Source organism: Tursiops truncatus, chromosome 18 (assembly GCF_011762595.2).
Source record: "Tursiops truncatus isolate mTurTru1 chromosome 18, mTurTru1.mat.Y, whole genome shotgun sequence".
Lineage (NCBI taxonomy): Eukaryota > Metazoa > Chordata > Mammalia > Artiodactyla > Delphinidae > Tursiops > Tursiops truncatus.
In genome coordinates, this window is record NC_047051.1 from 46920545 (window position 1) to 46936354 (window position 15810).

The 15810-nt window shown below is 40.4% G+C and overlaps 1 protein-coding gene across 5 annotated transcripts in view; it reads right to left on the minus strand.

The window, feature by feature from the left end:
• The window catches only part of KLF12 (KLF transcription factor 12), a 448314-nt gene that overhangs the window by 237039 nt on the left and 195465 nt on the right, over window positions 1–15810 (minus strand). For 3 of the 5 annotated variants that reach the window (XM_019921168.3, XM_073795296.1, XM_073795299.1), the window contains exon 3: window positions 8639–8728. The exons of the other annotated variants lie outside the window; for them this stretch is intronic. In XM_019921168.3, coding sequence (XP_019776727.2) covers window positions 8639–8728 — 90 coding nt within the window. The remainder of the gene's footprint in view (window positions 1–8638; window positions 8729–15810) is intronic. 5 annotated transcript variants of the gene reach the window in all.

Consider the following 15810-nt stretch of genomic DNA (forward strand, 5'->3'; position numbering starts at 1 on the left):
TCTGTATCTTTAAAGGGAGTTTCCTGTAGATAGAATGTAGTTGCATCTTACTTTTATTTCCAATCTGACAATCTGTCTTTTAGATGAAGTGCTTAAACCATGTGCATTTCATACAATAATCAAGGTGTTGTGTTTAAATGCACTACCCTGCTATTTGTTTTCTATTTCTCCTGTCCTTTGTTCATTTTTCCTCTTTTCTTGCTCTCTTTTAAATACAGTTGAGTACCTTTTCAAATGTTTCCAATTCATCTCTACCATTGATTTATTAGATACTATCTGGTTGTTTTCTTGTGTGTGTGTGTGTGTGTGTGTGTGTGTGTAGGGGGGCTGCTCTAGGATTTACAGCGTTACACCTTTAACTTAACACAGACTACCTTCAAATGATACCACAACTCTTCACACACACAACAGTATCCTTCCTTCCATCCTCCCATTTCTGTGCTACTGTTGTTACTCATTTTCCTTCAATATATGTTATAATGTATTGTTATTATGTTTGCTTTGAGCAATTTTTCTTCTAAAATTTTTTTTAATCTTTATATTTGCCTAGGTATTTGCCATTTTGAGTGCTCTTCATTTCCTTGTGTTGATCCAAATTCCTATCTAGTGTCCTTTTACCGCTACCTAAGGAAGTTCTTTCTTCAGCCCTGAATGGTGTCTGATAAGAAGTCTGATTTTTGTTCCACTGTATGGCAGGTATATTTCCTCCTTCTCCCCTGGCTGCTGTTAAGACTACTCTTCATTACCTGTTTTCAGCAATTTGATTATTATATGCTTTGGCGTGATTTCTTTTGCTTGGGGCTGAACTTGGATTTGTGGGTTTATAGTTTTCATCACGTTTGGAGCATGTCCAGCCATTTCTTTGTTCAAATATTTGTCCTGCGAGTCCAATTGTACATGTATTAGACAACTTGGGATTGTTCCATAGGTCACTGAGACTCTGTTCAGCTTTTAAATTTTTTTTCTATATGATCGATTTTGATTAAATGCCACGACACTGTTACTTTTACGTTATTGAAGGCTAGATCTGTCCTCCTTTGAGACTGTTGGATTCTGTTCTGGCACAACTAAGTAACCTGCAGATCAGTCTGATCCTTTCTGTCATGGAAAGGTCCAGACCAGACTATTATGGAACTAATTCAGTTCTATTACTAAGCTGTGGCCCTTCTGAGACCTCTACCAAATGCCCATGTATGAAGAGGTCTCTCCCATATGGTTTCTGTGAATTTTATGTGACATCCAAGAATCGTTCCACCCGTTGCCATCCTTGTTCTTTCCTTGCCTTCCTCCTCACACAGGCAGATCATTACTTAGCAAAACCCTTAAAGGGACCAGTTTGAAGATCCCCAGAGCCCTCTTTGTACAACCCCGTCCTCTCTGTTATTGTTCTCTTTAAAAATTAATTGCCTTGACCTCTCCAAATTACAAACCCTGCCTGCCTAGCTCAGTGTGACTGCTAGACCCTCTCTGGGTCCGCCCTCCCTCTTTGCCTCCAGGCAGGAGGTTGAGGCAAGAGTAGCATCACCCCCTTTCTCGTCCCACGTCCCAAGGATCACAGTCCTTAACTGCCTATTGTCCAATACGTGAAAAACATTTCATGTATTTTGTCTGGCTTTCTAGTGTTTATGGTGGGAGGTTGATACCCATAGCAGTTAATCCCTAACAGTCAGGAGCAGAAAGTCCTCCAAGGGCTACATAAGATATTTTTGTGAGGCACTTTATAGACTCTGAATCAGTATATAAATATTAGTATAAGAAAACACACCTAGACACAGAGAAATATACACCTCATGCTCCAGATTTTTTTTTCCTGATTCTACTACAAAGACTGGTACATGAAGGAGAACACGATCGTTCATAAGCTGAAATATTTTGGAAAGGTTAATTTCCCCCAAATCAAGATTACTCAGAGCATGAAATTTCTTTAAAAAAATGTTCCTTTTTACAAAGCACTGACCCTGTGCAAATGCAAATAATGCTTGGAAAGAATAGCATTTCACATTCTCCTCAATTAATACGACTGCAGTTAGAACCGGTCATCTGTGGATACCAAGAACTAACACTGCACAGAGGGGTCAAGGGTGTCTGGATGGCAGGCGGAAGGGAATAAAGTTGAAGGAGAAAGTACATTGCTAATGGGAAAGAAAGGGGGCAGAATTATCAGCTTCATAGCTTTGCCCAGGGCAGGCCCCGAGGGAAAGGGTCTGGCTGCCTGCTATATTTCCCTTGGGTACTATCTGTAATTACTATCACAGCTCATTGATTTTCAATTCTTTCTATTAATACATTTACTGGCCATTCTGACATTATTAAAATCAGTCCAACTCTGCTTCTACAGGAGGACAGCTCTTCCCTAAAATATGAGTTTTGCAAGTGCAGATATTTTTTCCTGCTTTTTAAAAAAATAATGGTCTTCTTGTATTAGCAATAACGTAGCTTCTGCGTATGCTTTTCTTTGAAGCCAGGTAGTGACATGCAAAGACTGGACTACGGATCAAAAGATCTCAAGTAGTGGGTCATCAGAGAATACTAAGTGATAAGCAACATCGTATGTCTAAGATAATTCTACCAATTTACTAGCTATGCTGGCCCCTGTTCCCAAGGTAGAGGGGGTAATAATGAGGCACTGTGGAAGGGAAACGCAAGTGGCATTTTTATAATGCCTTCTCGTGCGCGTCTGATAGTCATTAAAGTAACACTGTCTTACTAAGCCTTGACACACTAATGTATATTAAATCTTCTATGTTAAGTTAAACATAGTGGTTTACTGAGGAAAAAGAAGTTAGACGTGTTGTGGAGTGTTTTTCTCTAAAGCCACTGAATTTTAATGTAACTGCCTGTCTCCAATCAGCACTGCATAGCACACATGTAGGTTCAGCTACAACACTTGCACCTGTTTCTCTTTGTTTATCAAACCTAAGGATTGGCGGCTTTTCCAAAATGGCACCTGTCTCGAAATCTCAATTCTGCCATTGACACTGGCTCCCACTTACAATAAAGAGCCTCTGAATTGATCGCTCTTTGTTGAGCTCTGCCTAAGCATCAGCTCCCTGCGCTGGGAGGATGAGGAATAACGAGAAACAAAAAGCATTAGCTCTGCTCTTAAGGACGTGACAATATAGTCGCCTTAACGGCGCTACTTCTCCTTGATACAGAAATGTCTTCAACACCTTGCTATGAATGTCCTACTGAACGGTTTGCAAAAGCACTGCAAGCCTCCAGGGGAAAGAACCATTATTCTCTTTTGTCCTACCTCTAAAATTAGAGCGCTCAGAGATCTCTGGTCCGACCAGGGCTGATATTTTCTGCTAGGAAGCCATGGAACCATACCTATCCGCTGCCATACCTGTCCCCTCCCCAGCTCCCGGGCTGTGGTAAAGCGACCTTAGGCCGTCTCCCACAGTGTAACACAGAGGGGTCTTTTATCACCCAATTACCAACTGCTCGGAACACTTAAAATGGGCAGAACATCCCATCTCCTTCTCTCCCTCAGCCACGCTATTGCCACCTCCCTGTGCCTACAAGCCCGCGGATCAGGGCTTCACCTGCCTCTACAAAGAGGAGAGAGAGGAGGAAAAACCAAGGGCTCCAACACCCTTGTGGTTGGAGGAAGGACTCAGGTCCGCTCCATCCCTGTGGCAGACCCCTCAGGCCTTAGAACACGAAGAGCGAGGGTGACTGAGTGAGGAATGATTCTTTCCCGTCTCCCTCTGACGCCTACGTATTTTTCAAATTTTTATTGAGAGAGCTTTTTTAAACATTTTACTTTAAAGAATTTCAAACATATATAAGATTAGGCAGAAGAGTTAAATAAGCCCTCTTGCACCCATCATCCAGCTTCAGTAATGATGGAACCATGACCAATCTTACTGCATCTCTATCCCCATCCATTCCACCCTCCCCTTTTATTTTGCAGCAAATCCCAGCCATCGAATTATTTCATCTGGAAATATACCAACAAGTCTTTAAAGTATGTGAACTCAGACTCCTTTTTTAAAAATTATGGCCAAATAGCATTATCACACCAAGCGGTATCACTTCTGTGTTAAAATAATAACTGATTTCTGGCTTCATCATTCTATTTTTTTTAATTTTTTTTTTATTTTTTTGCAGTACGCGGGCCTCTCACTGTTGTGGCCTCTCCTGTTGCGGAGCACAGGCTCCGGACGCGCAGGCTCAGCGGCCATGGCTCACGGGCCCAGCCGCTCCGCGGCATGTGGGATCTTCCCGGACCGGGGCACGACCCGTGTCCCCTGCATCGGCAGGCGGACTCTCAACCACTGCGCCACCAGGGAAGCCCCATCATTCTATTTTTTTACATGATAAAATCTAAGCAGAATTCGCAACGTTTCTCCAGATATGCTTAAATAAAAATTAAAATAAAAAAACAAAGCTTAAGATTTACCTGAAGTCCTCTCTTAGGATTACAAATTAATGCAGATGTTGAAACCTCTACTAAGTACCTATGAGAACTGCAGCAACGGAAAGTGAAGCAATGGGGCCCTTTATAATCCTATTGTTCGTCAAAAGGAGAACATTTCTTGAGCACCCACCACATGCAGTCAGGCCCTTGTGAGGCTGGATGGTTCGCTCCACCTCCCAGGTGAGGAGGAACAGGTGGACAGAGACGGCTGAGGAAGCATCTTAACTCAGGTCTGTCTCACTTTAAAGTCTGTGCATTTCTACTTCCACACACAGGCAGTTTCATTGCAGTATCACTCTTAGACTCGTCACTGGAAATGCTTTCGCTCACTCCATGCCTGTGACCAGAATCAAAGACCGTCAGACTGAATTTGGAAGGTCTCGTCTCTTAACATCCCCACTGCACAGAGGAAGACACAGAGGCCTGGAGATGGGCAGTTCCTTCCCAATGCCGTTCCAGCTAGGGAGCTGCAGGGCCAGGAATAAAATCACGTTTTATGTCTTTGAAGTGGTGCCTGTTCTCTGCACACCGCCTTACCTCTAGGTTTACAAATTCTAGCATTCCTCTTCCCGCTTTAGTCCTGGGCTTAATAACACCTTAGAACATCCCAAGGCTGAGAGCACACTTGAGAAGCTCTTAGAACAGCAGGACACAAGCACCAAAGGTCACAGACAAAGTCACTCCACGCTGTGCCCCTGAAGTATATCACAAGAGCACATGACCTTGCCACGGACCACGCGGCAGCATGCGCTGTATCACCAAGAAGGCTGAAGAAAACTTAGGTCACATTTCAGGAGACTGCAACAATGATCGACTTCAATACCACAAAACTAAGGGTTCCAAAGAGAAGCAAGGCACACAGAGATGGTCTGAATTAGCCACTCTTATCCATCCAGTTCACATGGCTACAAGATGAAGACTGCCACCAAAGGGAATCTATTATTTCCAATATTTCCAATTCTTATTTTTATGTTCACAACAACCCTATGAGGTAGACAGAGCAGCTTTATAAGCAGCTATTGACTAGTTTCATATTTTGCACCATGCCAGTTACAATGCCTGGACAAGTTTAATAAAGCACGTATTTTCTGAGCACTTGCCAGGAACTATGAGAAAAACACAAGGGATAGTTCTTGCCCTCTGAGAGCTTAGAATCTGATTAAAGAGATGGGGCCACGTACACACCACGGAACTATTTAGAGGAAGAGGCAAGGCAGCCAGAACTTTTCAGAGAAGAGAAAGCAGAGTGGCCAACCTCGGCCTGTTCCACAGTCTTTCTTTAAGCTCTGAAATGTGCTCATCTAGTCCTGAATTCCTTGGAGAGGAGGGGGCACATGCAGAGACCAGCTGACAGCCGAAGACCTAAGGGACTATTTATGACAAGAAAGAGGGAAGGAGCAGATGCCTTCATGGTGCCCTGAGACAGGAGGTCCATGTAAAGTAGCAGATCTTTACAATATGCCTGTAGCCTGAAAGGCAGACTGGCTCTTTTTCCCCTTAACGCTGATGGAAGAGTCTCAGAACTAGGTTTCCACAGTGATTAGAGAATCCCACTAACGCGCAAGCTTCAGGCTTTCCCATTCATTGTTGTGATGCACAGATACATTTCTATAATGCTTTGTTCACTGTAACTAACATCTCATCTTTTTCAAAAGCCCATAATCACACATGCGATGATTTTAATGTCACCAATATGTTCACATTTTCTTATGAAGAATCAAACTTCAAACAGCCTTTAATACTCAATGAGGAGAGTTCTGTAAGACGGAAATCAAGAAATCTTCAGAATCCTAGCACTCCTTATCTAAAAGTAGTTCTGAGATTCTGAAATTACACAGTATTATCACCCATCCCATCACCCCCAATAAAAAACTCCAGTAAAGGGACGAAAAATAAAGTTCACTAAAATTCAAGATTTCAGCTGTTTAAAGAAGAGTTGATTTAAAGTATTACAAACGACTAAGTACAACTTAATTGTATTCTATAAATAGTTAAATCATAATACATTCCATTCAACACTGTGGTCTGCTTCTCTTAAAGCTTTGCTGTGAAAGAGAACAAAAGTTTGCGTGTCATATACTTAAGAAAAGTATATACGAGACTAAGGAAAAGAATAAATGAAGTTTCTATTCCCCTCCAACACACACATTCTAAATTAGGGTTAAAGTACCAACATCGGCTCCATTCACAAAGAAGAAAACGGATTTTAATGAACAGGCATTAAGTAAAACCTAGAACCTACAATTTTTCCTGTCCCTATTTGAGGACAGAAAAATACTTTCTATAAATAATGTGACATGAGTTTCTTATTCACACTGTAAAACTCCTGGGAATATTGGCTTTTGTTTTTTGTATACTTAAACCTTTCATGCAAACCTTACCTTAAAACTGAAAAATGATAGTAAAGGAGAGAGAAGTACCTAGATGTTCTTACAGATTCCCAGGACTGGTGACAACAATGCACTATTCCTGGCTTTGCCTAATAGCCCAGGTAACATATTCTGACTGGTTTTCTGTACTTTTTTGCCTCCCTCCAACATGTATGACTTGAACAGATTTACTGTTATTTAAGTGGAAGAACATACTGTGAAATAAAAGCGACATTGTGAAACATACCATTTTCACTTTTCCATCAGGCTGCCTTCTCCAAATAAGATGTTACAGTCTGTATGTTTTGTTAAACTTAAACACGGGGTATGTAGGAATTTATTTTATTAAACTGATGCTAATGCATTTAGATTAAGAAAACAGAACTCCTAAGAAATAAAACACATCCTTCTGTGGTTTGGTTAAGAAAACAAAGGTAAAGAACTACTTAGTTTGGAGGATATAGAGTTTAACTTGATGAGTGTCAGGCTAGAAAATCCAGGTGAACACATGATTTTTTCTAAAGGTTTGTCTACAATGAACAAGCAATTATTAATAACCAACACATAGTCTTTTCTTTCATGATGCTCTACTGCCTAAGTTTGGGGTTGAATCTCTGTGACTCAGTCATTATGTCACGCAGACTGTGGGGTTATGTTCTCGGTTGACATACTCCACAATGTGCATTTCAGAGCTACCACAGTCTACGCTGAACATAAAGATGAAATGATATGCTCTATGGGATGGGGGTCTGTTTCAGACACTGACTTACACGGAAGAGAAATATATCATGAGATGCCATACACCCTGCCACATAGTGCTCAGGAATGGGGACGTTACTGGAGAACCCTCTAAATGCAACCATCGAGATCCCTGCCCTCGAGTGTCCTCATTACAAAATAATTTTGGTACATCAGTATCCTAACCTCTTGAATGGGGTCCCAGAGGAACTCATGCGTACTGACTGTTGTAAGAGTGAGAGTTTATTAACACTTAAATTTGATTGCTCAATTACAAAACACTGCTAATGTTTTGTTTTGGTTTTTTTGAATAAGGGATACACAAATAAGATTAAGATTAAATATATATTTAATCGATGTCCTTTTTGCGGTCACGTGTACTCGCCTCTGTGATGCTGTTTTAGTAAGACAGGTAGGCAGTGCTTTCTCCCTTAAATACAAAAGGTGGTCAGCCAATGCTGCAAGGAATCACGTCGCGGTGATTATGATTTTTACTAGTGAAGCTATAGATGTTAACAATTATAAAATCACCCACATCGTTTTAAAAAATCTAGCTGTGTTCTTAAGTCCTTACACTTTCAGTAGCCATAAACTGTCAATTTGGCTACGTTATTGCTCAATAAGCTTTCTTTTGCTTTTATGTGCTTTTCAAACTCACTATCAACTATAAAAAAGGGTAAAAACAAATGTCAAAAAGAGAAATCCATCCCAAAACAGTAACATTCCCATAACTGTACTTTATTATTTCCTAACTTAGCAAGAACCAAACTACCTTGACATTGAGGTTAGAGTCCCATCTTATTTTTTTAATTCTTCCTCTGCGAGTTGGATTTGAATTAGTTTTCCAAAACATTCACCAATTTAAATAAAGCCGTGTGGTCACTATGCCTTCCTAAATTCAAGAACTTATCTTTTCTAAGTTAGTAATATTTGAGGTTGCAAATGGGTGAGAATCAACCATGGTCTCAGATGATTTTTACTCAAGAGAGAAAAGCTGAAGCAAGTGAAAAATCAGCAGTGTTCTGCAAACCTTAGAACACTCTGGAGGTAAACACTGCCACTCTCTTAAAGAGAAGGGGGTGGGGCATCGTCGGAAACTTCTGCTTACCCCTTGTTCAGATTCCAAAAGCTCTGTTTTGACTCTGACTGCCGGCATCCCATCAAGCATTAACATTCTGTTCTCAAGGGTGTTGATATTCTGAGAATAAAAAAGAGAGAGAGGGAAATTCAGCTATAAAGCGTTCAGAAGAGGACAGCTAGTAGAGTCTGCCTTCATTGTAGTACATTTAGTACTGCTAACCTAATTTTTTAACAATATAGTATAATTAAAGGAGAACATCAGCACAGCCAATTATCCCCCCATGCTGAACTTTCATTTGAAATAATGACCAAGAACTTGAATTAATCAGTCTGATTCTATGACCCCTGGGTTGGAGGTCAGACGGTAATAAACTGGAGTAAGGCAACCTTACGTTAATTTATACGGGGCCAGAATAACTCATCACACTTGCAATCGTGCAAGGAAATACCAGGCAAGTTTCTTTCTTCCTTAGCTCTGGAGGTTGTACTGTATACAGAAATCCATAAAGGAAAAGACAGATCAAAATAATTTATATACTCTCATACTACTGTCAAAGTGGAAATAACTTTAAATACAAGATACTATAATGCTGGAGAGTGAATTCCGGTATCATGGTATATCTGATCAAATGAAAATTTCTACCTTTCAACGGCAAACATCTGCTTTAAAAACAACTAACATAAATCTTGGATTAAGAGTGAATTCTTAAGCTGAAGTCATAATCAAAGAATAAACGACAATTTGGTTTCTGTTCCACTATATGTTTGCCTCCATTTGACACCTCTTGAAGGGAAAACCTTACTTCTATTGTGGTGCAATAGAATTTCAAACATCTATAAAAAGATTAAATCAGGGTTATTTTTTGACTAATTTCCACAGCTTCGGGGATTTTCTGAAGTCAACAACCTAGGAAGGGAGTCAGAAAGCCACACATCAGTGCTTGCTTCAGGCCAAAATCAGCCTCCTGCTTTAAAATATGTTGAGAATGCCAACTTTACCCTCAAACACTGACTAAACCAAGAAATTAAAATGACTAAGTTTGACTGAGTTTTTAGACTAGTGTCTTTGCTGTTATAGAATGTAACCACATGACACTAAGGTGGTCTTATTAAAAGATAGAGACATTTCTAAATGTTTTGCCTACATGGTGACAAAGGTTAAATATCACTTCTAAACCTTCAGGTTTTCGCCATTCATGGAGTTGCTTTTCTCCCCAACAGACAGTTAAATAAAAACAACTCTCACTTCAACACATCATAAATTAAACGTTTTTATTACCAAATAATACCAACAGAGTGCAGTATAGTGAAGCTCTAATTATTTCTCCCATTTCTTGACTCTCCTTTTTGTTTAAGAAAAATACTCTGAGAAATAAAATGTATGGGGCTTCTTATCACAAATATTTGCTCAGAGAAATCAACGGCAAGAAGAAAAAGCAAATTTACGCTAGAGCTAACTAATGAGCATTTAGAAATCCCATGCTACCTAGTCTGTTAGGTAATAAAAAGAAGAAAAATTACTGTCATGTTCCTCTCTTAGAAATGTACAATATTATTAAAACTGGCAGGATACATCATTGTTTTTACATGTTTGCTTTTGACTTGTCCATATTTTGGGGGGGGGATTTTTGCATCCTAATAGCTTAGAACAGAAGGAACTATGGCATTACTGGTGAGCTCAGTGCATTTGTTCCAAGCTTAAGATCCTTTCGCGGAGGCTGGTGGGTTGTTTGCATATCAGGCATGGACCTCAAATCCCAATGTGTCACTTGCTTCCATGCTTGGAAGCAGCCAGCTTGGTTTGCTACCTCCCAAGCTCAGGAAAGCCTTCCTGCTGCCAGCAGCCCTCAACTGCCGGGCCTTTCACAGCAGCATGGAATCCACCCTAACAAAGCCTCCCGTAGGCTGTTTGGTTGGTAGACAATGAAGGATGAGTTGATACTGCTTCCTACCCTGGAGGAGGTCTTGCCCAGATGGAAAGGGAAGAAGATGCCTTGCAAAGACAAAGAGCGATTCTGGAAAGGCAGGTTTAATGAACTGTTAGAATCTGATTAGAGGCTAATGTCCCTTTTAGTGCTTTGTACCAATTTACAGCTGATAGACTTCAGCCGTTTTCCTCGCTGGCTGTGATCAACCCATTCATTTAAAAAAAAAAATGCAAGCTAACCAGAGTCTTTGAAGTTAAAAACGGATAAATCATAAAAAGCTGACTGGGTTCACATGCTATTTAGTACATTTAAATATCACTGTTTGCATTATAATTTTTGTTGTTGTTGTACTGGAATAATTCTAGATCGTTAAAGACAGGGTTACACTTCAGTTTCCTATAAAAGTGAAATAATTAAACACATTTTCAAGCATTTTTTTAAGAAATGAAGTTTGCCCGGCAAATATTTCTCTTTCCCTGATTTTTCCAGGATCAGCATAGCACACCCATAATAAACACCATAAATAACAATGTTCACAGCTAAGGAACCCAATCCTTAATTATTAAACTCTTGCAACTAGTGCAGGTTCGATCAGTACATATGCCTGAAAGTTATACTGTATATACATGAAGCATATTAATCTCTGCATTCCTGATTCTGACCTTGTTTAGCCTAAAGAGAAGGGCCGAGCATCACACCATATTCCAGACCATCCAAGAAGGTGTGTGGTTTTTACGGAGCACATGGTAACTATACAGCATTGAGGACATAGTCCTTGGAACAAAATATCGACAGATTTATCTCTCTAAGCTAAAAATCAGATACATACAATCTCAACGGACTTCAGACTTTAAATATGTAATAAACTCTAATAATTTGAAGTTGCTGTCAAACATATCTTGTCGTGATCTTGATCAAAACGCATTTGCTGGGGAATCCAATGGCTCAATTGATTCCCAAGAGGTAAATAAGATTAGTCATCCATTTTAGTAACATGGTACTCTCTATGTTGTAACAAATATTTTGATATTATACAACCCTACATAATTTATGTATATGTGTTTATATTCATGTACACGTATCTATACACTTATGTTACTTATTTCATATGAGTAAACTATCAATTACAGACAAATTTATCATCAGATTTATTAGCTGGCTGTTGATCAATTACACGTGCACTGGGTGAGAACGGTACTCTGGATACTCCTATTTCCCAACAAGATTTGGCAACACAGCAGTCCAGCTGATAGTAGCTCTCCCAGTCAAAAGCAGTATAAACACAACTGTCAAGAGACCTTCAAGATGGCGGAAGGGTAAGACGCGGAGATCACCTTCCTCCCCACAAATACATCAGAAATACATCTACATGTAAACACAACTGTCATCAATCCTAGCATCTCACAATATTTTGAATGGAACCTGCAGGAAGGAAAAGGACTGATGCTCAATAATCCTCTCTCATAAAAATATAGAATGGGGGGGGACTTTCCAGGGCAACTACTACCATCCACCCTCCTACTCCCAGAATGCAGGTCTCTTTCCTCTCCCTCCTCCAGACCGTGCGTCATCCACTTTGCACAGGTGGGGTAATAAAGAGCCAGCTAGTCAACATTCAACAGACCAAAGTTTTCAACAAGGCTTCCCTTCATAAGCCAAAAATATCTACTGGGATTTGTTCCGATTTCTCAAGATACAGGACATATTCACTTAAACATATTTCCATCTTGAATCTCCATGTTTGGCTACAGGTAATGAAAAATATGAATTGCCCTCACCCCTACCCGTGTTATGTTCAACAGTGATCAAAGGGACATTTGAGAAGCAATTCAGGATTCACTGCATCAAGCTGATTAAGGCAGGTTCAGAAAAGATTCTTAACGGGTTATAATGCAGGCATACCAACTGGTTAAAAGTATCATCCTCTGAGTACTTTTTCCTACAGAAAAAGCAGAAGAATCAGATTATAAGGAAATTCGCCTTTTGCTTGAAAACCACTTCATAAAGAAGTCAATCTCTCCCCTTTCTTGACTCACTTCTACCATAACAACAATAAAAACCAACAAAAATAACAACTGTTTTCCAAGCCTGTATGCCAGTTCAACCAATAGGTCCTTTCTTCAGAGAAAACATAAGTGTTTTATACTACCCCCAAGTTTGCGCTGAAATGCAAAAGAATGAGTGAATCCCTGCTCTTCATAAGGATCGACACACCTAAGAGATTAGAATTATGCCCAGCCAACAGTTTCCATTATCTATTGTTATGCAACAATAGGTAGCATAACACAGCTACCATTTTATTATTATCTTGCTAACAAACATAATAACAGCACCTACTATTTGCCTATTTACTACGGACTAGACCCTGTGCTAAGAGACGTGTACTCATTCAGTCCTTACAGCTACCCAAGAGGTCAAGGCTTTATTATCCGAAGATGAGGCATCTGAGACACAAGGAGGTTAAACTGTCCAAGGTCACACGATTAGTAAGTGGTGCAGCTTGATTCCAAACCAAAGGAGCCTGAGCCCAACCAAGCTAAGCTCCCAACCACTAAACCCCTCTCTCCCTTCCTCTCCCTCTCCTTCTCTCTCCATCTTCCTCTGTGCGCTCCCTAAATCGACGTGGAAAAAAACATGAGCACCTTACTGAAGGCCCCAACAGAGGAGCTCTGGAATCTCAGTCGATGGCTCCTCTCAGGGCTGAACTGATTTAGTCACTGAAAGGAATGCGCAACTTCTGGTCACCGGTGAGTATCAACAGTTTGGGGAATAACAATAAGAGATCAAATAAGTCCCTGGTTTCAAAGCTATTTCACTTATTTTTTTCTTTAAATCAATCTTTCAACATATTTCCTTAGCTTGATAAGATTATACATTCCTATCCTAGAAACATCTCATAATTAATTTAGCAAGTCAGTCCCATCCTGAGTTCAACATCCAGAAAAATCTATGGTAATCTCATCTGCTACCCAGTGTTTTGAAAATATTCATATCCTAGATGGCTCATGCGATATTTTCACAATAGTTTCAAGTACTTGGATTATACAGGAACTTCATCTTCGACCTTTTATACTCAAAAGAGATACATTCGGGCCTCACATTCAATTTATAAGTGCTTAGATTAAGTGTAAAATTATATTTTTCTAAACTCACATACCCTCACACTGGTAAGTCAATTTTGTAGAGGGCATATGCATAATTAAAGTACCTCTGATGGTACAAAATAAATATCAGTTGAAATGTTGACTTTGCCATTCTGGCCCAGGCTTTCATCTTCCCTTGCTTTGCAGCACAGGAGAGTGGATATCACACTGATGACCATATTTTACTGGGAGAACTAGAATCCAAACTATAGACCTACTGGGACTTGCAACTTAAATCCCCTTCAGTGGTTTCAATGATCCATATACACATTATTCTGAAATATCTGTCATCAGTCTCAAAAACAAAACCCTTCCATGATCACCTCACATTGAAACATGGAACCGTGTCTTTCATAAGAATTGGTAAAAGCTGCACATGCAATGCAGCAACTTATATTTTCCTGATAGCAAGAATCATTGTTTTCGGGCTTCCCTGGTGGCGCAGTGGTTGAGCGTCCACCTGCCGATGCAGGGGACACGGGTTCGTGCCCTGGTCCGGGAAGATCCCACATGCCGCGGAGCGGCTGGGCCCGTGAGCCATGGCCGCTGAGCCTGCGCGTCTGGAGCCTGTGCTCCGCAACGGGAGAGGCCACAACAGTGAGAGGCCCGCGTACCGCAAAAAAAAAAGAATCATTGCTTTCTATGTTGGTAAAGTGCTAAATTACCACAACAATGGATCGTTTACACTAATAGTTTTAGAAATGTCAACTGAGCTTCTAAATAAGTCTTCCACCCCAGCATTAATACAGATTGTAATAAAAATTATTTTGTCATTCATATTCTGAAGAGCTGCACACACTTGGGGGTCATGAGTGGGCCAAATTTCTCCTTAAACACGCAGTGACAGGTCTCTGCTATGGCAGTCATCTCATTCTATCCGTGCCACATTCATGAACCATGAGGCACTACAGGAGGTAACGGGCAGAGCCAGGACTGGAGAACAGAAACCAGGTCAAAAAATCAGGCAATTATCATGGCAAGAGATGTGCCAACTGACCACCAACCAAACCCTAGAGAGGGAGCACAAAACTTCAGCTCAGCTGCGCAGATATTAACATCCCAGGGAGAGATCAAATGTGTAGGAACCGGTATCAGGATGGGCTAACAAGTGGTCTGGATGTCAGGTAAAGTATAAGGGAATTATTCAGTCATAAAAATGAAGGAAGTCTTGCCATCTGCAACAACAATGGATGGACCCCGAGGGCATTATGCTAAGTGAAATAAGTCAGACAAAGAAAGACAAATACCACATCTCGCTTAGACGTACGATCTTAAATGCACACACACACACACACACAATACCAAAAAAAAAAAAAAGAGAGAGAGAGAGCTCATAGATACAGAGAATAGATTGGTGATTGCCACAGGGGTGTGTGTGTGTAGTGAGTGAAGGTGGTCAAAAGGTACAGATTTCCATTTATGAAATAAATAAGTCATGGGGATGTAATGTACAGCATGGTGACTCTATTAACAGTATATGTCAATTATAGCTCCCACCTCCCCCCAAAAAAAGAGGATGAGAAAGAAAAGAGAGAAGTGAGTTCAGTCCTGGAAAAGGAAGCCAGAAACAAGATTCTCTGAAGGGAGCAGGGCTAGCTGAAACTAATTCTGAGTGCCTAGCCCCAGGAGAAGCCAGAACTGGGTAACAGATGCAGACAAGAATCAGAGAGCTAGCCATGTGCCCAAGCCCAGGCACACACATGGGCACAAAAACCAGGCACCAGGAGGCTGGGCAGAAAGGCCGATGCAGTACACAGGACCCACACATGGACAATTACACTTGCAATACAACCACAATATGACCACAGCATCTCAAAATTTTTTAAATAATTATACAACAATTATAATAGCAATATACACATAACCATATTCGAACAATGATAATAACAGTAACTACTATTTACTAAACACTTACGTACCAAGTGTTGTCTCATGGGCTTTACATTTGTTATATCACTCGTTCATTCAAAAAATACCTACTGAGTACCAGGCACTGTCTCGCTATTTAGGAAACATCAGTGAACAAAATGGGGAAACTTACAGAGTTTCATTCTTTTCTTTTTTACTACGTCCATTTCAGACAAGAAAGTTCAGGTTCAGAGAGATTAAGTAATCTGCCCAAGGTTATG